We start from the raw sequence: 23549 nt of genomic DNA, 5'->3' as shown, positions 1-23549 counted from the left end.
ACTTCTGAGGCCCATACATCCCAGCCAACCATATAAGAATTTCTTTTGCTCACTAAAAGTACAAAACACATAAATTAAAGCCATTTGTGTTATTGTGCAGGTCATGCACGATTAACCAGCTAAAAACAAGTATATAACTGCATGCAAATCTATGGGAATGTTTATTCTTTCCCTTCAGAGTTTTACTCAGAACTAATAATCGGGGTGCATGTTTCCAAAACAAGAACAGTACAAAGAATCTTAAGCATGTAAGAGTGCCTAAGCAGGGTATGTGTGTGTTGTGTGCACATTGCATAATGTGGCATGTTCAAAGACCTCCTTGTTTATTCTGGGACCATCCAGGGGGTGGTGGCCTTCCGAGCCTACTCTGTTTAGCCAATCACTGCGTTTATATACAGGCGTATACAAACATGCACCATTGCATGGCTGACCTCACTGTAGGTCAGTATTTGTCACCTGTGCTGTCTAGCAAACATACACAATCACTCCTAACCGGTTTCCTCACATTTCGGCTGAGTATTTATAGCTTGCAAACACAAATATTCATATAAACATGCTCACTCTCTGACGTTTTAACACATTCAAGAGCTTGGCAAACACAGTCATTAGCATGTCGCAGCCACTGACTCATTGAGAGGTCACAGCATTGCTCGTTTAGTAATAGTATTAGGTGGCATGGAGTATCTTAGGACAACATTATCTGGGTCTTGGGTACAGCTAGTCCTATTATCAGGCTGTGTTGTGTGCCAAAGAACCATAAATCCCACCCGTTCAACTCTAAACAAACACAATGGAGATGGAAAATAAGTTTTATACCATTATAATTATTCTTCAGTTCCTGATGGTTTGTGATGTATATAACAGGTTATTATAGTTAACTAAAACCCTAAAAACATATTCGTTACTTGAGAAAAATATTAACTGAAATAATAAAAAATATAAAAGTTTTATTTTATTTCAGCTAATTTCATACATTTACATCAACTAACATTTCTTAATTCTCTTGAATTTAGTTTAATTTGATGTATTAACTAAAAGCAGAAATAAATAAATAGAATAAAAAATAATAAATAAAAATAATAAATAAAAATATAGATATTTTAAAAAATGCCAAAAACATAACAAAATTACGAATAATAAAAAAAAAAAATCAAAATATGAATAAAAACTATAACATTATAATATAGCTGTGTCCCAATTCAGAGGCTGCATCCTTCGAAGGATGTGGAATTCAATGGCCATGACTTCGTAGTCCGCGAAGGTCTAACTGAGCGTTGTTAAATGGGATGGTCTAGCTAAGTAAAAACTTACATTTAAAAGTATAATCTTGTATTTTCTTTAAAAAAAATCCAGTCATTATTGGCGTGCAGTGAATCTTTGGATTGGCTAGGCTGTGAAGGATACATTCCTCTATCCTTCGCGGCCCCGAGAATGGAGTTAAAGGAGCCAGTTTGAATGGGACAGCCTTTGGCCTTTCACATGCAGCCTTCGAAGGATGCAGCCTCTTAATTGGGACACAGCCACAGTTATATAATCACGTCAATATAGAAAATATGGTAACTCTTTACAACAAGGTTCATTAGTTAACATTAGATAATGTATTAACTAACATGAACTAACAACGAGCAATACATTTTTTACAGTATTTATTAATCTTTGTAAATGTTAGTTAAGAAAAATCCAGCTGTTCATTGTTTGTTTATGTTAGTTCACAGTGCTTTAACTAATGTTAACAAATACAACCTTTGGTTTTAATAATGTATTTGTAAATGTTGAAATTAATATTAAGATTAATAGATGCTGTAGAAGTATTGTTCATTCTTAGTTCATGTTAACTAAGGTAGTTAACTAATGTTAACTAATGAACCTTATTGTAAAGTGTTACCGAAAATATAAATATTACCATGATTTTTTTAATTAAATAAAATAAAAACAAAGAAAATCTTATACTTTTTTTTGTAAATAATGAATATTTATTGATTTATTTCTATAATAAATTCCAGATCATAGACAAAAATGATTCTGAAGTAGAAACTGTACAGAGTTTCAAAACTGCATCTAACCAATCCAGTGGAGAAGATTACACCCTCTCTCTAGTACTAAATGTGCCCTTCCTGTCAGGTGGTGATGAATGACTGGACCACATCTAAAGCTCAGATATTTAGTGTGATGACTACACAGGCTGTGCAAAGTATAGAAATGTAAAAGAGGGACAAAAAGGGAAAGATGACTGTCAGCCCATGAGAAACGTATGCTTGCCCTTGGAGTTTAAAGTTCATCATCATAGTAAACTCCTCACACATGCATAAAATACACACACACATGTGACATTCCTTACAATGCGTGTCTATCATGCATTTCTCTCTGCTGCTCAACACGCTTCCCACATGTCCAAACTCTTGGTCCACACCCTGTTTGGCATCTCTCTTGGAATATGAAAGACCCACGACCTACTCAACAGATAAACAACACTGAACAGACATCAGCCACACGTGATATTTTTAGCTGCAATTTGGAACACTGTGTCCCCTTGATGTCCCAGGTTAACTTGGCCAAATTGATAGACTAGGGATCTATTTATTCATGTCTTCACCAGACAGGTCTGTTAGTATAAGATAGAATTATTTTTTCCAAATGTTATAATAGAGGGGTATTTTTTTTTTTTTTCAGTAAAGCAATAAAACAAGCCCTCATGGCTCCAACAAATCTGTTCTCAATCAATGCTGTATTTGGTTCTCACTTTATCGTTCCTGGAACCTATTTTTCTAGCAAAATGCAAGCAGAATATATCGAACACGTATCTGGACGACTAAAGCTGCTATATTTAGCCCATTATAATGCCTGACAGAGCTTGTGACATTTCAGTTAATAATTGGTTTTCAAAGGTTTGCCTCTGTAAAATTGTCACATGTACAGAATTGCGTGACACTGTTGGGATGATTCACTGACTGATTCAAAGACTCATAATGGAACAGGTTTTCTTTATTTCTGCTTTAATATTGTCATAATTAATTTGTTCATAGTGGCTGTTGTTGTCACATTACTGTGTCTCTTGGGAGTAACTGAAAACATCTTTATCAATGTTTGGCCCCGTCTCTATGCGAATGTTTGTCGCTCTTGTACACATCTGGGCTGGATTTAAAAAAGGCCCCGTTCTGTTTTATTTTTTGCGGGTGTTTGTGTGTTTGAGAATGTGTATACACTGCGGCTTTTCTAGCTATGAAGGGTGCAGCTTGCTCGAACGGCAAGCCTGTGTTTCATTTGGTTTTAAAATTTCATTTTATTCCTACATGAATTTCACGAATTGGTGTTGAAGTGGATTGCTGTTTAAGATAATGAGCTAACTATAAGGTAATTAGCTATCAAAATGTCCGAAATCGCTCACTCATTCACTATTCAGTGGGGAGGCCTGTTTTACGTTATTTACACGTGAGAGAGACAGAGAAACATTGCGCAATGCAAAATGCAGAGCAGAATGTGTCCAAAAACAAGTCAATATACCTCAAGCCCAGGGTGTTATGACATTTTACCACATTATTATTAAATTCCACTGTGCATTCACAATATTACACCAAGTTACGCCTCTTGCTTTGGGTAACAGAAAATATAGCAGGTAAATGTACACTGGCTGTGCGCTATAAATAAAAAAAAGTTCAGAATTCACTACATAGGGAGCAATTTCAGACGCAATTTAGGTGACTGTTTTTGCCCTGACCTCAACTTTTAGCCCACTAAACATAACCAGAGGTACCATTATGTTGTGTCTGTGTGTGTGTGCCTTATGTTGAAATATTTGCGAAGAAACTTGCATTTTACTTTGCTGAGCTCTGCAGAGTATGAAGAGCCAGCACCCCCACACACATTTTTCTGCTAAAACTATATAACAACAAGGCATCATGTCTTAATCGCACCACTACATGCAACACTATTGAATATCACCGTATGACAATCATTTACAGTAACGCCTGCACTACAAGGACGTATAATTCACGAGGGTCTCAACGGACCTGAAAAAAGAGACAAAGAAATGAGCGTTGCAGCAGAGAGTGTCACAGGGTTTTCTGCTGTACCAGCAATTCTCTCCCAGTTCCTGCTGCCTTGACTTTTGGGCCACATGATTTCCTGTTTCTGCTGATGTGACACACACAAACAAAAATACACTCTGCGTGTTGCACGTGCAAGTATATGCGCACATTGTGTCACACACAGATCTGTACAGCAATGCTCGGTCTTTAAACAAAACACTTGTTCTGTGACCAGGTGACCTACTTCTGAGTTATATCACACATGCACAGTCAGCTGCAGATAATCTCATGGGAGTTTTACCCGCAACCAAATATCAATCTAAATAATGTAGGAATCCACTCCTTTGGCTCTTATACCAATTAAGCTTTTGCTTTGCTTGCAGTTTTAAAGCCTTTGTGCAGCTCTGTGCATGTGTTTGATGGAGATAGAGGAAGAACGTTATCATTGGTTGATGCAATGTGTCTTCGGATAAGGTGACAAGTTCATGTTCTCTGTGTAAACTGAGTTGATCTTAAAAGGTACAGTAAGTTACATGGACAAAAATAAAATTAATATATCCACAAAATATTTTCTTTTCTGTTCCACTGAAGAAAATAGTCACCCTAATAAATAAAAGCAGTTTTATTCTGCAGGTCACCACAGGGGGCCACCATGTAAAGATCACGTGACCAGAAAAATATTACTCACTTTATCTCGATAACCCCGTTTTATTGGACACTTTCACTGGCAGGAAAAATTTATCATGGCTGACTGTGAATAAAATATTTTTACAGTGCAGTGTAGCAATAACTAAAAATGTGTACGTTTGCGTAATGCAAAATCCGCACCACTAAGTGTCAGTCAAAGGTAATTGCAATCTACAGTACCCCACCTCGACATAAACAAAAAATGCTGAGTGCACCTTTAACCTCTATAATATTGAAAACAGTCAAGAGCGCTGCCTGCTAAAGTCTTCCTTCAAAATAAACTGGACTGATTAGATGATTAAGGCTGGGGTCACTTTGGCTGTGTACGTGTGTTTGGATAAATAGGAGATTACAGTTCTAAACATAGAAATATTGAGACGTGCAGGAATACGCATAACATCAACCTCTCCGTCTCTGCTTTTCCCTTACTTGTTTGCTCTTTTGCTTTCTCGTCTGTACACTGTAACAAGAAAAGGCTACAAGAAAAGCTTTTTACGTCATGTTTTTTGTCCCAAGCCAATCACACACCAGTTGAGTCGAACAAAAAACCCAACAACAACTCAATAAACCCAAAACAAACAAACAAGAGCATGTTTTCTTGTGCTGGGTCGGTGTTTGTGTGTCTGGGACACTGCTGGTTTAAACAGCACAGTCCCTTCTCTGTGTAACTGGTTTAGGAAGCTTCGATCTTTCACTTATTCGTTCATCTCCTTTTCTCTCTTCACGTCTCTTTGTTCTGATTCTCTGAGGCACACAAGGTTTAACCACATGCTCAGTAATGCTGCAGCTCCCCATCATGACGAAACGCACTGAAACACATCTCACGGACATGTCCTCTGAGCTGTGTCTGTCTATTGATTTCCCCCTCCCCCTCCACACTTTCTCTTTCGCCCTCACATTTTCCTTTCACTGAGATATATGACAATCCCCTGCGTCATATTCAAGGGGTCAAGGTTTGCCCGGTTAGCGTGGTCCTTCTGGTAGATGTCCTCTAGCATATTCTGACTAGAGGTTGCACAGACTAGTCGACTTTAATGATCCGCCATGACGCTTAGCTAGTCGCTGATCATGTGGTGGCTAACAACATGGTGGCTAAACAACAACGACCTTCAGACTGTTCTGACTTAGTGTGCTATATATTTTTTAACTGATCGGATTTAGGTTTTAATATAAATTATGATCAAAACTCCAAAAACATTGCATTGGCTGTAATACTAATGCTGTCCTATAGAGGGGACCACAGGATAAGAAATCTTTGAAGTCCACTTTTATTGCTCCGTTTCCATCAGTTAAAATGACATAATGAGATGTTTAAACCATCTGGATACACAATATTATTGATTGGGTGAATAAACAGTTTATTGTAAAGGTAAAATAATTGCCGTTCTAAACTTCAGACATGCCTCAGCTGTGCACAAGGTGACCCGAGTTTGAGTCTTGGGTCAAGGTTTAGGCTTCTCAAGCCAACATCAAAGTTTGTTCAAAAAATGTACCCCCTGGTACATTTTTTACGTGTGTGTGTGTGTGTGTGTGTGTGTGTGTGTGTGTGTATTCTATACATGTATTTTGTCAGAATTAGAGGTTAGTGTAACCTCTGTTACACTAGTGGTATGTATGTATGTATGTATGTATGTGTGTGTGAGAGAGAGAGAGAGAGAGAGAGAGAGAGAGAGAGAGAGAGAGAGAGAGAGAGAGAGAGAGAGAGAGAGAGAGAGAGAGAGAGAGAGAGAGAGAGAGAGAGAGAGAGAGAGAGAGAGAGAGAGAGAGAGAGAGAGCGCGAGAAAGTTCCAATCAACTAATTCCTAAAAGGGGATGTTCTAGCTTACATTAAACATTTGTGCAAGTAATAAGAATAGGTTTTTACATAGGAGTCATTACCAATTAACTGTTGAGAGTGACACTACGACAACATCCTACAGACCTTTACCCTTAACTTCATTAGTGTGTAACAAGTCTGGTCTCACTCTTATACCTCACTTCCACAACCACTGATAGCTCTTTCTCCAACTATTTCCTGTTCCAGAGATCATATACAGTTTGGGCAGTGGCCCCAAGAAGTATTTTGACACTTACACCATACTAAAAAACACATTGGGACCAGTTCGGTCAAAGTAATTGCAAAAATTGCAAATAATCACAAAATGAAAATTGTGAGATTGTACAGTATGTATAAGTGTCTAAAAAATATATTATTATTATTATTTTTACCCATATATATATTATTATTATCTGATCTGTTCACTGGGATATGTCTATTTTGCATTAAAACAAACATGTATGAATTACGATGACTAGGGGCATAATTAGTTCTGAGATTGGCCAAAGCAAGCCACTGTTCCTAGAAAACTGCTTGAAGTAATTTTGGCTTATACGGACAGGAACTCCATGGCAGTGGTATCTGAGCTGAATCTTAAAGGCTGTTAGTGAAGTCCTCGATAATAGATCGGTCTCACAAGTAGGACATTTGGGTTTTTTCCCCCTCCTCCTCTCCTTTCTCCCTTCTGCCATTTTGACTGGCTGACTCCTGTAAAGGGCTTTTCTCTAGTGGAACCCAGAACAAAAGCCTTCCAGTAACAACTCATCTACTGCGCTGAACTCTCTGGCAAAGCTCCATTGCATTCACACGCTTTCCGGCAAATTGGACTCCTTCCAGAATCATTACACACGCACACTCATAGTTGAACTGGGCCTCTCTCTGGAATTAAAAAAAAAGAGCTCTAGGGGAGAGCTTTGGAACTCAACACAATCAAGACATATGTGCGCGAGCATATAGCACTGGTTTCCATCCACTAAAGAACACTGATACACAAGCAGGGTGCCAATCCAGAGGCTCAATCTCACCATGAAACCACTTTTGAAAGTCTGCGCAGTAATCCCTCCAGAAACTTAGAAAGAAAGGGGGTTGGATGGGCAAAAAAGAGCTGACAAGTTCTTCAGTTGAGGATTGGAAAGTACAACTCTGAGACAACTTGAAAAACCTGCATTGCAACCTTCTTTCTGACACATTCTGTAACGTGTACACCCATACACACACACCCATACAGTACGTCTACTCAATCTCCATCCTCCCTGAAATAAAAATACCTATATTTATTTAATGTCTTAACTGAACTCTGACACAAGTCACCATTGCTTATCTTGCATCAAAAATGCTAACGCTTTTTCACCCACAGCAGTGACTAAGGCCATAATTTGCCGTTTAAAATAGTCATCAGAAAAGGGAAGTAAGGTTATGTTCTATTTTTATTTGCAGACATACAGACATGGCGGTCAGATCACGAGACGAGGCGAAAAAGCCAACAGAGGTGTGCAGGATGTTTACTCTTTGGTTCCTCTTCGTCCATCTACTGGAATAATATGTGTTTGCTCTTAAGATATGGCTGTCAGCTGACACAACTTTTTTTTTTTCAACTTGCGTTTCAACGAAACTCCTGTTTAAACACTGTGTTTTTCTGACACAAAAGTTATAAGCTCTGACTGTTGTTCATTACAATTATTTAAGCCATATGAAAGCATGCAGTATATATTTGATTACATTTTTAACCGATTCAATATATAATTTTCATAGACCTATATCTAGACATACTGTATATCATAGACATGCAGTATATCTATTCACATATGAATGGATGTGACATACAGAATGACAGACATCCATCTGTTAGTTTGTCTGTTTGTATATGACTGATAGATACATAGAATGATAGATAGATAATGATAGTAAGTTGATAGATATAGTTTGTAAAAAGTAACCGGATCACATATTTCTGGTAACAATATTGTTCTCTAGACACACTACTGAGCTTTGCATGTAGGCTGTATGAAATCTGGGCAAAGACCTTGTGCATTCAGTCTGCCTAACAACAGTGATTCATAATTCATTGAAGTGTAGAATGTGCCCCCCAGGCTTTTAGTAATTTTGTACTTGGGTACGTGTGCACGTAGAAGTGTGTGCGTGCTCACTGAGCTGGTTCACTGTAAAATGCACAGACAGAGATGCTCAGGAGACTCTTTGTCCGATCTTTTCGCTCTCTCCGTCTAGACATCCAGCGTCTGGAGATAGAGAGTTGATGTTTTCGCCCTGTGCCAGGTTGCCTAGCACATGTGCGTGTGTGCAGTGGGAGCTTTTTAGACGGGACAGTTATTCACTGCGGGTAAGCTTAGCCGCTCAACAGACTTTCTGTGCTTTTTGTGGCACGCCTTAGGGACTTGATCTAAATTCCTGGCCATGCCAGAGGGAAGTGCTTGAGAAGTACATGGGGCACTCTGAGGGCACAGTCGTTAAAGGCAGTTACAGAAGTGTAGTTTTGGACAACACTCAAAGCCTGATTTTCCCCAAATGGCATTCCCTTTCACCCTCATTTTCACTGTAAATCCACTTCCTTCGAAAACACCACAGCTTTCCAAGTCGTAGGCTGTTTAGGTTGCCAACGGTACGTCTAGTTAAAAAAAAAAAAAAAAGAGCGAGAAGCATTGATTGATTGATGGTTGCATCCTCATGTATTTATATGTAGTGGTTTGGGTGAACGTTGGTTCAGAGTAACCGGCCATTGTTGACGTTCTCGGTGGCAGCGAGATTATTTGTACAAGATTAAAAGAGTAACTGAGGCCACGAAATGCAAATCTGTTTGCCGTTACAGTACATTCAGAAAAGTTGTTCCAAATGTTTGTCACCAATCTGAGACTAAACACTAATGCGTTTATCGTCGTTAATGCACTGACTGGATTAAAGAGGCCTCACAGTCAGTCTACTCCTCCCTCTGTCCTCTCCTTCTCTCCCTCCCCCTCCGCTCTCTTCTAACTCTGAAAGAGAAAGCTGGAGGACTGCCAGAGTACGCGACCGCACGGTACACACACGAACATACCATGCAGCACAGCTACACACTGACCTACATATGCTTCTACTGCGCTGATTGAGTGCCCCACTGAGCCTCCCAGCCAATCGCAGACAGGGGAGGAGTACAAGTCAGCCAATAGCACTCCTCACCCTCAGCACAAGCTCTCACAGTCTCTATACAATTTTAGAGTTAAAGCAGGAACAAAAATGCTCGCCAAGAATGGAAATTATATATGACTATTTTTCTTGCAGCCTTTGCACAAGAGTTTACTATTTCAGAGTTCCCTGTGCAGGGTTTTGTTTGTCTAAATGATGGGGTACCTGACTGATGTTAAATTTGCCTGTTCACCACTGAGATGAAACCTCAGTGGACCATGAAGAGGGTAGTATTGGCCAATTAAAAATACACTCGGTATACCCTGACACACACACAAAGAAACATGAACTCCTGTATAAATGCTCTTGCGCCCACACATATTCACCAGACACCAAAGCAGGGTCATCAGGAGGTCATATAATAGAGCAGTGATTCCTAATCATTGGGGTACTTGTAAAGATTTTGATTTGTTAAACATATCGAACATATTATATATTTACATGTAAAACATTTTGAATGCATTTTTTTCCCCAAATTTAAAATATTATTTATTACATTAAAATAATTAATCATGATTAATCAGATTTATTTTCTGTTCCCTTTTAACAGAAAAGAAGGAAACAACCTTGTGTGGAAGATTATACATTTAATTGAATGACTCTACCATTCAAACGTTTGAATTCGGTAAGTCTCCTATGCTCACCAAGGCTGCATTTATTTGATCAAGAACACTGTAAAACAGTAATATTGTGAAATAATATTTTTAGAATTTAAAATGACAGTTTTCTATAAAATTGATCTAATATGCTGATTTGGTGTTCAAGTAACATTTCTTATTATCAATGTTGAAATCAGTTGTGCTGCTTAATATTTTTGTGGAAACTATGATACCTTGGATTTTTTTCCTAATCTTTGATGAATATAAAGATAAAAAAAAAAACATTTTTTGTAACAATGTAAAAGTCTTTACTGTCACTTTTGATTTGTTTGATGCATCCTTTAAAAAATCTTAAACGGTAGTGTATATTAAATATAATATATACATTACAGTAACTAATCATGATATTTTTTTCAGTAAGAGTTGTAATTGCATGATTACACATCTAGAAGTTACATCATTTTGTAGATTATTATTTATGCTACTTGATGGGTTTGATTTTTTTCCCCCATTTTTCATTTTTTGTAGGCAGGAGGCTGTAAGGATATGCAAGACAAAAAGATTGGAAAACATTGTCACAGAGCTTGAGTCCTGACATCCTCAAAGTCTCATCCTGGTCAGCAACTGGTAGAAAATCAAAGCACTTTCTTCATTCTCTTTTATCTTGGCTGTTTTTATCTGGAAGAGTGTTTATATCTGCCTTTTTCCCTGACTCTCTCCACCTCTTTTCTTTTTCATGGTGTCATTTCTCTCTCCACCTCTTTTCTTTTTCATGGTGTCATTTCTCTCTGCATTATGCAATCTGGTGTGATAGTGAAGCTGATGTAACCACACAGCAGATTACACTATGATCCTTAGTTTAATCTCTGCTCGCTCTCTGTACGCACACACTGTATGTGTACATACACACGTTGTACACCAAGTCAGCTCATATGACCGGCCACCTGACTAAGCCTCAAGTTTAGAGACTAATCCTCACACTACACATCACACCACTGAAAAATTGCCTTTACAACACACACTGTCTACAACATGTCTATATCAAACACAAGTCTTGTACAAAACAACATTGGTATATTAACCAGAGGTTGTAAGTTGACTTAAGAGGTTGACGAACACTGCAAAAATAACACTGTGTGTCTGAAAGCCTGGCTGTTCCAAGCCTTTGTGTTCTCCTGGAAAAACCTTGGAGCCGCTGCACAGCTGCAGGAAGAGAGAAAAAATAGAAGGGAGCAAAAAGCTGGGTGGAAGAAAAGGAAAAGTAAAACAAACAGGGGGAAGAAGTGGGGAGAGGAGAGACAGGAAAGGCACACTAACCCATATTTACAGTGCAGTGCTGGGAGGGGAGAAAATCTGTAGGGAAAAGCAACGACTTTACCAGTCATTCATACCAATAATACACACACTATCATATGTGGCACTGATACCGCAAATGCTAACACACGTCAGCGCCATATTCTCACTCGAATCAATCAGTCTAAAAGCCTTTTCAGTCGAGCGGTGATGTCATCCCCAGCTAGATCATCAGAAATCCTCTCCCACTGGAATAGTCTCCATCTATCCGTCTGTATCTTCTCTCTCCATTTGCCATTTTCCTTTTTTAATGTGGCTTTATCTGAAGGGTGCACATGTGCAACTTCACATTAATTGTGTATCATTTTAATATTTGTTTTTTCATGTTTTCAGATATTGCACTATAAATTTACCAATACCAAAACGTTGCATAGCCAACTCACTGCTTTTTACACCACAGCACTCTGACCACAGTTGTTGTACAGTTTCACTGTATCCAAGTAGCACGAAACAGTGTGGTTATTTTATTTTCACTTGGACCAATGGAATAAGATCAAGATAGTGAAAGCTAGAAGCAAGCATAAACCACTTATTTTAGCAACTGTAGCAATGTCAACCAAGCCAACCAAGATCTCTCACCAAAAAAAATGTCATGCATAGCTTTCATACACTGTTGTATAATGAGTCGTTTGTATTCAAAGCAACGTCGAGACTGTGTGTTTCCTCAAGGTTTACACACAACATGGGAAAGTGTAACCTCGCACCCCCACCCACCCGTTCACAGTAATCTGAGAGAAAGAGAAGGAGGGAAACTCAGATAAAAAAAAGGAAGAGAGAGAAGGCGAGGGGCCCCTTTTTTGGTACCCATGTAGCCCCTTATTGGGCCTCTAAAAAGAGAAATAAAAAGCAGAAAACGAAGAGGATACTGTAACACCATAGACACACAGACAAGTTCCTTTCAATTTCCCTTCACAGACAAGATCCTTTCAGCACTAATTATAAAAGTGTGTGTGTGTGTGTGTGTGTAGAAGCTTGTGATATACAGGTCTCACCTACGCTCACGGGCTATCAACACCTGGGTGATGACAGTGTAAATGACTGATAGAGCATTCGGCACTCCTATTGAACAAAGTTTACAAAGAGTGACTGTTTTGACCACGTTTTTTGTTGATCATCCGCTCTTGTAACATATTAGGAAGCCAAAATGCGTATCTGTCTACTGGTTTTACGCATTGTTATTTCCAACAAACCTGTTATAGTTGCATCGTCAGATTTAAGTTGCAAGTGCGTGCCGAACCGTGGGTGGAGAACGGTACGGAGAGTTCACGCTACATTACTGCATATGGTCACTCAAGCGCACATGCTTTCATCCACACAAAAAAGAAAAGCCCTCTCTTTGAAGCATATGAGCAAGGAAATGCATTACTGTTCCCAGAAAAGGGGTGTGTGCATTTGTCTGTGCCCATTTGCCTTTGTGCATGTCAAAAGCATCAACACACACCACAGGAACGAGAGAAACAAGAAGAAACAGACTTAGGGCCTCTTAACTACTCCTTAAAGACAAAGGGGGTGTGTCATCGGGGTATATGAATATACAGTAGATTGTGTCAACTCTGTGAACCATGCACGCTTGGTTTGCGGCATTCAGAGAGCGTGAATGTTTGCGAGGGCAATCGATGAGGAGCATGATTGCTCATTAAACCCTGTGACTCTCCAAACGATTACACTACCGTTCAAAAGTTTGGGGTCAGTAAGATTCTTTAATGATTTTAAAATAAGTTTTTTTGCTCCCCAAGACTGCATTTATTTAATGAAAAATATAGTTAAAACTTGTGATAGTAAAGTGTAATATTGTGAAATATTATTACAATTTAATATAACCGTTTACTATTTTAATAGGTTTAAAATGTAATTCATTAATGCGGTGGAAAAGCTGAATTTTCAGCATCATTACTCCAGCCTTCAGTGTCACATGATCCTTCAGAAATATTTCTAATATGGTGATTTAGTGTTTAGGAAATAATTATTTTTATTATCATCGTTGAAACCAGTTGTGCTGCTTAATGTTTTGTGGAAACCATGATACATTTCTTTCATGATTCTATCATGAATAGAAAATACTGTTTTTTTTTTAAACAGTAATATTAGAATTATAAATGACTTTACTGTCACTGTTTGATCAATTGCTGAATAAAAGTATTAATTTCTTGCATAAAAAAATCTTACTGACCCTAAACTTTTTAAAGGTAGTGAGGTAAGTTCTCTAATCAAATCATACATTATTTAATATACATTTTATTAGTACTGAAATAAATGGATTGCTTTATTTTTTGATTCTGGGATTATAAAGGAATGGTTCACCCAACTATGGAAATTCTGTCATCATTTATTCACCCTCAAGTCATTCCAAACCTGTATGACTACCTTCTGCAAACACAAAAGAAGGTTTAGAAACAACAAGGTGGGTAAATGAACAGAATTTTCATTTTTAATAACAACATTTTCCATTATCCCTTCTAGACTTCATGTGAACAAATTCTACGTAAGCATTTTGCATAAAAGCTGCACTAAAATACTGCAAGTCTTGCACATCAGAGTGATTTCTCGTTGTTCATCACTGTGTGTCCTGCAGTCTGCAGATTTCAAACATGTGATGCATTTTGATTCTTCTGTGGATGTGTAAATACACATTCTGAATTATAAAATATACTCATTTTTAATGATTTAATTTCAAACCCCAATAATAAAAATTGTGAATCAATCCAAAATTGTGTTTATGTTATGGTGTACTGGACCTACTGTACACTGACTAGATTGAAACAATATTTTTTTACGGAGAGGTAATGATTTGATATGCAAAGACAGATAGAGAATGATCTTTTCTGAGAATGTGAAATACAAAGGAAGAACAAATGAGAGACAAACAGTGCAAGCAACATGTCAGTGATGGCAGTCTGAGTAAGACAGCACACGAGATGCCCAGGAGCTGTGGAGCGATTTCATGCCCCCATAAACACTGTAGCACACATGGGAGAATATAGAGAGAGAGAAACATGGAGAAAGAGAAAGGGGGAGGAGGGCAGGCAGAGGTAAATGGGACAAAACTGTGCGAATCTAACTAAAAATACTGACAACTTTAGTTAGAGATCAGAACGGCTGTGTTTAAAAGGCATGTACCACATTACTTTAGCCCATAATGTTCCTGATATACTGCTTCCTCACTGACTGAGCTGACTGATAACAAACTGCTGATGTGTCCAGCAGCTGGAACCATTGCAGACTTTACTGCTAAGTCAGCGCTTTGGCCCCCATTCAGCTTGATCCACTGGCCTCCACTGACATCTATATCACCAGAACTGACCCAGGGGCAGGTTAAAGACAGGTGTGCAAACACTGAAGGTGCAGTGAAAAGAGATAAGCCTCCACTGATAGCGTGCAAGGCAATGGACTCTTAAAACAGATAATGGTCCTGTGCTGATGACCTCACCACCTGTGGAACATCTGATTGGCCTGTTATTTAGAACACACTGTATTGATAAGAGGTGTTAGTTTGGTGCAATATGATGAACTGCACTGTTCACAGCAGTTCTTGGAAAAGGTTTTGACTTTAACGGTAATGCAGATTGAGAAACATTCAAACAAAGAGATAATTAGTGAGCAATCCAAAGAGGAAAAATCCCTAGGATTTAAGGTGGAAACAACCTACAATAGAGATGCAGTTGTGATCGTTGCAGTTACAGTTGGTCAGCATACTGTGTGAGGAAGGATAAATGAAAACTTTTAACCTGGCTATTCAAACCTGTAGCTTTGTAAAGTTTCTGAAACTTTTGACTAAGTGTCAAGTGTCATACATATTCTATTTATTGGAGCCATAAAATGTTTCCCTGGGTTCCAGTGATTTAAGTTTATGGCTGATACTGAAGCCATCATAAATTTGACTACCAAATTCACTGTGGCCGCTGTGGTGTTATGTCACAGAAAATAAATTTGCTTAGTCAAGGAGGATCTGAAAGCCTTACATCATCGCAGAACCATATTTAAACACCTGCTTCACAATCGAAACAGGAACCGCCACACTCAAGTCTACCATAATCTGTGTTGTTAATCAATCCAATCTTTTGTCTAATCAAAAGTCGACACATATACTCCCACGTACAAGCACCAAAATAGACCCTCTGCGTCACCAGAACCAGGCTAATAATCGCCCACTCCTGTCTGACAATGTTTCTCTGTTATCTTTCAAAAGGGATGATGCATGAGATCACTGACAAAGTATTTCCCTAAAACTATCATTTCCCTATGTTCACTGCAATAATCATTCTGTACAAAGCCGCATCTGCTCTCATTACTGCTGGCTTTGTCTGGCCAAAAGCTCCTGACATGGAAATCTAGCTTTATTGTACTCAATTAAAGCTTCAACGACAACTATTTATCTGCACTGTGGCAGGCAGACCTGTGTAATTAGAAATGATGGGTCAGGATTTTTTTTTTTTACTTTTTAAAAAAAAACAAAGTCAGAGTTTCAAGCTTGTACACCTTTAAAAAACTGAGCGGGTACATTAAGGGCACGGAAAAGGTGGAAAGAAGCACAGGCTGAACTAGAAATACATTCAAATGTATTTACCGCAGCGTATGTGCTTCTAAAATGCCTCTGTAGAGCTACCCCACCAGGAAGTCTGTTTTAATCAAATGTTTTCAAATATGAAAATGTCTGCTGGACGAGGGGGGGAAGTGCATACTGTATGTACGCGTTAGAGCAAGTGATGTTGGTTGAAACTGTCTTGGGAAGCATATTGCATATGAGTACAAGGGTTTACGTACAGTGTGCAGGGCGTACATTTCATCATCAGCTTAATATGCACATGGCCAGATTTTTCTAACCACACTTACTCAGTGTGCTCAATTGTTTTGGTTTGTCCAAGAAGTGGCAACACTGACCCGGCCCGTTGTTTCACAAAACAACAACATAAAACTACTAAAGACGACTATTTAAAAAAAAAAAAAAAAAAAAAGAGTACAAAGATATTTTATTGGTCTTAACTTCTGGAGAGAAATAGCGCAGACACTGGAAAAGGACGAAACTTTGTAGTGTGCATGTGTCAAGGGGATGTGTTCGTGCACACTATTAAATGGAGTATACTATGATTCGGCTGCATGCATATGGCAAGCGTTCACATCTAAACTAAAGTATACTTTAAGCTTTAGTGTAACCATTGCAAAACATCTATGACCCCAGTGACACTCACTTCAAGATCTCTCACACACCTAAACATGACCAGGCATGTATAAAAGCACCAAACATCAACATTCAAATGTGTCAATCAAGACATAAAACAGTGAAGAGTTAACGGTCATGGCAACTGCAAAATATCTGCACATATCTCCTACACATTTTTAAACCCTCTTTAAAAGTCAGCATGAAATGAATATCTATCCATTTTCAAAAAACAAAAAAAATCTGTTTACAGGACTTCTCCAATCATTTAGTCTGCTTAAACTCCACCCCCACAAGCTTGCGTTTATCCGTCTCCACTTTTGAGTGCAACGCTCACATCTCAAAATCAACAACCTACACAAAGAACCAAGTCCCCACCCAACATTTTTTCTTTTTCGATAATCCATTACACTCAGATGTACGTCACAATACAGAAGAAAAGATTTGTTGTTATTTATGTTTCATAGCAACTTTAAAGATGCATGTACTGATGTATATGTAGATGTATATGATGTACTTCTAGAAGTGCAATTTTGCACGCATTATGTGCATATATAATGTTAATGTTGTATTTGTTACCTCACTCTCTTGACAATAAACAGATTACAAGAAAGACGTAAAACAGACCACCTACATCCTGGAACTGTGCCTAGTGAAATTCGCCAAATACGGACCCTCTGAAGGGTGAACGGATCACTTTCATCAGCGTGACTGAAACATTTCAATTGGGCCTAGCGTGGCAGCTCAGCATATTAAGTGTTCCAGGAACAAAAATGGTGCAACACATTATAGTAGTAGCTTGTTCTTTTTAAGTTACATAATCTGATTATATTTCAGATGTGAGATAAACAGCAGGGTTGCACAAGTAGCAAAGAGGATAGACAAGTGTCTGGTGGACAAGATTACAAGTTTAAAAGCGGTGAGCTGGCAAATGTGCATGTGTGTGTGAGAGATGCTTAAGAGGTTTCACTTAAAAATTAATAAAATGACCTGAATTAATGCTTGAAGAAGTGAATAATTTAAAAGCTGGCTTTTTTCAAGAGTAGAGTACATCATTTTGCATTAGAGGTATGATCTGGCACTGCAGGAGCTCATTGTGAAGGAGAACGATTAATCAGGAAAATCTTACCGCTTGTACACCTGCAAAAGAAACCTTGAAGATTAAGCTAAAAATTTTAAACGCATTCGAGACTTAATCCACATTCATACCCAATTGTATAACCAAAACACACAGCATTATCCTGTAGCATTCAGTGCAGAGTGTAGAGGTGGGTGCTGTAATGTCATCTGTGCTTTAACAGTCACTCCCTCTCTCTCCCCTGCACAGTCACAACAGTATGTTCAACAGAAACAAAGGAACGCCTTTATGAGATCACATGTCATCCAAACCCTCTCATTAAAACAGAGAGGACCAGTGACCTGGTAGCCATAGTGATGCAGCTTCTTGTCATTTTTGCACCTGTACTTGACCATTCCAGCCTTTGTGTTGGAATGAGACATCTTACGACTATTTTCATTGCTCTTTCTGTTTCTTAATTTAACTTATATTCTGGGTTCTCACTCTACCAACAGTTTTTGTTCGGATGGACTCCAGATCTGAATGTGAACTTGCTATCTTGAATTTGTAAGAAAGGGAGGGGGTTTAATCGGAACAAAAGATTGGAAAAGTCCGGCATATGTCACCAGAGAGAAGTTGTTTTACTGGAAGATTGAGATATTTTGATTTCAAAATGATTAGGTCAAATAATTTGTGCACATTAAGATAATTAAGAAATATAGGATCACTTAGAAACTAGATGGGGTTCATTTCCATTTCATGCCAACTTCAGCACATAAATTCAGTGCTGATGCTTTAAATGCATCATTTACATAATTTATTGTGTGTGTGTATGTTTTATTTAAATGCAAATGTAGATATTGGCTGGCAACTGCAGGAGAGTTTATCTGTGGTTGTGTTAAAACAGATCTGCTTGGAGTCATCAGATGTGTGCAGGAGTGTGTAAATGTATCATATTTAGAGCTCGAGGTAACACAGGAGCAGATTTCAGTGGGACACTGTTAGACTTTTTTTTTCACATATCAGAAATGACAGCAGGTACTTACTGCTCATCCTAATAGAGACCGGTTAGGTGTGTTTATTTGTGTGTACTCGTGCTAGAATTGGGGTTATAGTATTTGATCATAAAGCATGTTTGACTGACAGATAACATGTTTTGCATAGCCGTTTGAGAAATATGATCATGCACATACACAGTCCTGAATGTTAGATGAGTCGGGTGCAAACAGTTCCACGCTGAGCTGGAGTCCGCATAGTTTGCCGTTGCCACAGATCCGGCAGTAACTCTCCTTTCACTATTATAATTCATGGCTATTTACAGCCAATGGGACAGGCAAGCTATCCCTCCTGCTGCAAACTCAGCCCTTGACCTTACACCCACAACCCTGCCATATACCCCCTTCCCCCAACCCACTCTAGCTCTGTAAGTGAAAGGCCCATATGTCTTATGCTGGCTATGGCCCATGACCATGACATTCCCTTTGAAGGCAGTCCTGCCTGCTGATGGCTAAGGAGAAGCTCGCGCCATTCTGAGTTGTTATGTAATTCCTAATGCCATTCAACACCTACATAAACAGTCTGGGCAGCTTCTAGCAGGGGTACGTTTACCCTGCCAAGTTTTACATAAGCCGTGCTGCGTGTATATGAACATAAAGGCATTTGGATAAATGTACATTTATTAGACTTGTCTCTGAGGATATTGCATTTTAACCATCTTTAACCAAGTCCATCTGATAGTTTTGCCACAATTTTTCCATACTGATCACGACTAATTTGCAATTTATCTTTCTACTGGCATCCAAATAGTTTGTTTACAGGTGACGTCACTTGAGCTTGCTCAATTTTGAGTCACGCGCACGCGGAACCTTCGAAAACTTTCCAGTTTTCTGTGCGTGAGTAAGTGTGCCAAACATGCCTGAACATGTGTTTCTGGTTGTGAGCAGCAGCACGAAATAAGGAGCATGACAGACACTTGCACACCTTGTGACACAAATTCCCTAGCAAAGTGATTCTCAACCTTGATCCTTAAGGGGCACACCAATAGTACACATTTTGCAAGTCTGCTTAATCAAATACACCTGATTAAACTCATTAGCTCATTAGCAGAGACAACCAAAATGTGTATTTATGGGGGGTCTTCAGGAACGCGGTTGGGAAGCACTGCTCGAGCGGATCGCTTACCTTCCAACCAGCTGAGCTGTTGCTGTCGCCCTTGTCTTTAAAGTACGGGACACTTCTGACCATCCAGTCGTAGATCTGGGACAGTGTCAGTCTCTTGTCTGGGGTGCTCTCTATGGCTTTTGTGATGAGGTCTGCGTAGGACAGGTTGCCCCACGCGTTCCTCCTTGAAGATGACTTCCGGGGAGTTTGCTGTTGGCTACCTTGACCGCTCACCCCCCGACTCGCTGTGGTCGCAGACTGAGAGGAGAGCGGGGAGTCTGTGTTCTCCTGACCGCTAATGGGATGCAGTTCATCTGCCTGGCTTGGGCTGCCGTTGTCCTCTCCTTCACCCATGCCGTTGATTGCCATCGCGCTGTCATCCTCATCATCCTCTTCCTCTGGGATTATGTCAGTGTCATTGGAAGCAGGCTTTGCCGAACCGGACTCCGGCAGTGGCCAAGTGCATGATCTCGGCCTTTTCTGCGGCTCAAAATCTGGATCGATGGCAACGTCCAGCGAGGTCAGTGGTTCAAGGGTTGTCTCTGCCATTGCCTCTACCAGCCTTCTGTCACTCCTCTGTACTGTCTCAAAGTTAGATAGGCAGTGGGAAGCGGTCACAGTCGCATTCCATGAATGCACCTCTATTCTAAATGTTGCTTAATGCTTCTTGGGCGACCAGTGCAAACCTTAATGATTATTAGAACCCCTCCCTGTTTCAGAAAGACAAAAATACAATATACAATATAAAGCCATGTGACACAAAATACCTTATAATCAAAAATACAATTGTGCATAGAACGATGATTATTGTTCACTTCAAAGCTAATATAGAAAAGTCATTAAATGTATAATTCAATTTTCACGCTTTCATGTGTCAGATTATACGGCGGTGCGCGCGCGAACGCGTCTGTGTTGGTTCGCGCAACAGTCACGTGAAACTATAAACAAAGATTGAACGTGTATAGTATTCGCAAAGTGCTCCGGTTTCACTTACATGCAACACTCGCTTGATGGCACATATTCTTGGTCTTACACTTCATAATGACACTCACTAACGCTTATGAAGAGATTATTCGTATTCCAATGGAGAACACCGCGCGAATGATATATTAAAACCACTGATATTCTTAAAGTAAAGAATATATGTATGTCCTAAATTCTTTACTTTCAAAATAACAGTGGTTTCAATATATCATTCGTGCAGTCATTATTGCATAACAATATTCAATAATATCCGATTTATTATTAATGACAGTTATCTGGGTTAAAACAGCAACAACAGCGGACCGATACATTTTAAAAATATAATGTCAATTTCATTGTGCCTTAGTGCAATGTTTTCACAGGTGTATGAGCATTTCACACTGCGAACGTTAATCGCCACTGTCAGCCAAAATTTCATAATAGTGACAGCCCTACTATTGTAGCTCAAAACAACAAATTCAGCACATAATGTCTCTCTGTGTGTATATGCATGCATGAGTATGTATTATAATATTATAACGCAAAATGCAATACCTCAACACGCACCATCCAGCTAGAGCCGTTTCTCCTCTCTGTGTCGCACTCCGGTCACTTGGTGCACTGATGTAATACAACTATATCTCTCCAGCGCACCTCGCCAGTAGCCACGGACAAAGCGCCACAGCGTCACTGCACACAACCATCACAGGCAGCAAGTCACTGTAGTGACAAAAGAGCTGAACTGTCAGAGCCACAGCACATTCAGCGGGCTACAATCACAACGCCGTTATGTCAGCTCAAGACAACTACAATAACGAGGACAGAACTAAGCGTTCTCGAAGACTGCAGTGATCGTTTTGTGCTATTTCCCAGTTTGACCCGATCTGAATCACTTCGCGTTCAGAAGTCTCTTTAACAGTTAAAGGTAGAGCGCGCGCGCCAATCCCTCAACAGTACAGTGCAGAAAATTCCCGTCTAGAAAGTCCCTTCTCTTTCTGCACCCATCTATCTATCTGAAGGCACAGGAAGACTATCTGCTCTAATCGTCTGTCAGCACTCAAGCGAGCTCAACTTAGGACTGAGTGACTAGAGGAGGGGGAGAACAGAAACGCAGCCTCTACCGCTGACAGGGACCTGCCCCCTGATCCGCGCATGCGGTCGCCTCTTAAAGGGCCACAGCTGCCGACAGGCGAGAGGACATGTTCAAACAAGTCACTCCAAGCAGAGAGAACCCATATCACTTTATCGAATTTCCAAATATAGATTCAGTTGCTAGAATTTGAAGTTCAGACATGCAAACAACATTATCTGGGCATATTATCAGATTAGAGAGGTTATAGATTAGAACATTTCCATGCAACACAAGTAGCCAACATTTTAATACAGATTGTAGGAGTGGCCAGTTTGATTATAATGAAATGCCTGGGAAAGTAATATCTTAAAAGAATTGTTTACTCAAAATGTCATTTTTTCCACCGTTCCAACACAATCTATAGGCAGAATGTCTCGTACAATAAAAGTCAGCTTGAAATGACAATTCATCCTATCTGTTTTGTAAATGCAAGTCATGGATCTTATTGTGAATGATTCATCTATATACATTTAAAAAAAAAAAAATTATTGACCTCTTGTCATAACTGGATTTTCAAAAACAACACACTTCCTTAGATCATTTAGCCTAATCTGTTACACTCAAGATGTACATCACAATATGGAATAAAATAAATGTCACTAAAGTAATAGAACCATAAAAGTAGTCCATTTGACTGGTAAACAAGTTTTTTGAAGGCATAGGTTTTTAAACATCAGTCAAATTATAGGCAAGAGCCAATCAATGACTTCAAACCCTGAATGCCACATGCAGTGTGACCACAAATGACTTTTCAGAATAAGTAGAGTTCAATTTCAAAATTGATATTTTCAGAAGACTTGGACTAGTGCATGAGTTGCACACCACTGATACTTTTTTGTCTTGGAGCTTGACATTTAAAAATCACTATCCATTTTCAGCATGTATAAAAAAAATCTGCCTTAATGAAGGAAATAAAATAATGGTGGTTGGTAAATGATAACATTTTTAGTCAAACTATTCCTTTAAATATTAAATCACCAGAAGATTTGCTAATGAATAAAAAAAAAAAAAGGTTTTACTAAATCTGGGCCCACTGACAAATGTTCAGGCATGTCTTGCATTTCCCTTCCGCTGGCCCTTTAATCCCAGCGTGGAGTCGTCCGTCATGACATGCCCCCTGCTGCCAGCCTCGTTTTAGTCAAACACATGACGTAATTCATAATCAAGAAATGTTATACCCGTTTGCTGTCCTCCGTGGCGCTGCTCTAGTACAGTGACGTCTTACCAAAACACGAGCACGTCTTTGTTCCTGCGGAGATGCGGATTTTCTCGGGCGCAGTGATTTCGACGCAGGTGTTTGTGAAGAAATGCGCGAGATGAGATTAATAATAACAACGACATTTATGCAGGATCAGAGTCAGAAATAACTAAAATTATTACATAATCGCACATTTATGTTGGATAGTGATATGCATGGGAAACAAC

The 23549-nt window shown here is 39.1% G+C and overlaps 1 protein-coding gene and 1 long non-coding RNA gene across 3 annotated transcripts in view; one reads left to right on the top strand and one right to left on the bottom strand.

The window, feature by feature from the left end:
• Positions 1-20011, top strand: part of LOC307167935 — a 37732-nt gene extending 17721 nt beyond the window's left edge. Inside the window, exon 3 of the long non-coding RNA XR_013822878.1 lies at positions 10833-20011. This is a non-coding gene — a long non-coding RNA (uncharacterized lncRNA). The remainder of the gene's footprint in view (positions 1-10832) is intronic.
• foxo3b (forkhead box O3b) overlaps positions 1-22134 on the bottom strand; it is a 30233-nt gene extending 8099 nt beyond the window's left edge. Inside the window, exons 1-2 of one of the 2 annotated variants that reach the window (XM_079887276.1) lie at positions 21548-22134; positions 20051-20739 (exon numbers count right to left, since the gene is read on the bottom strand). In XM_079887276.1, coding sequence (XP_079743402.1) covers positions 20051-20578 — 528 coding nt within the window. In that variant the 5' untranslated portion in view covers positions 20579-20739; positions 21548-22134. The remainder of the gene's footprint in view (positions 1-20050; positions 20740-21547) is intronic. The other variant, XM_079887277.1, reaches the window with a different exon arrangement.
• Between the last annotated feature and the right edge of the window lie 1415 nt (positions 22135-23549).

This window comes from Squalius cephalus (assembly GCF_949319135.1).
Source record: "Squalius cephalus genome assembly, chromosome: 12".
Lineage (NCBI taxonomy): Eukaryota > Metazoa > Chordata > Actinopteri > Cypriniformes > Leuciscidae > Squalius > Squalius cephalus.
This window is presented reverse-complemented; position numbering and strand designations above follow the sequence as displayed.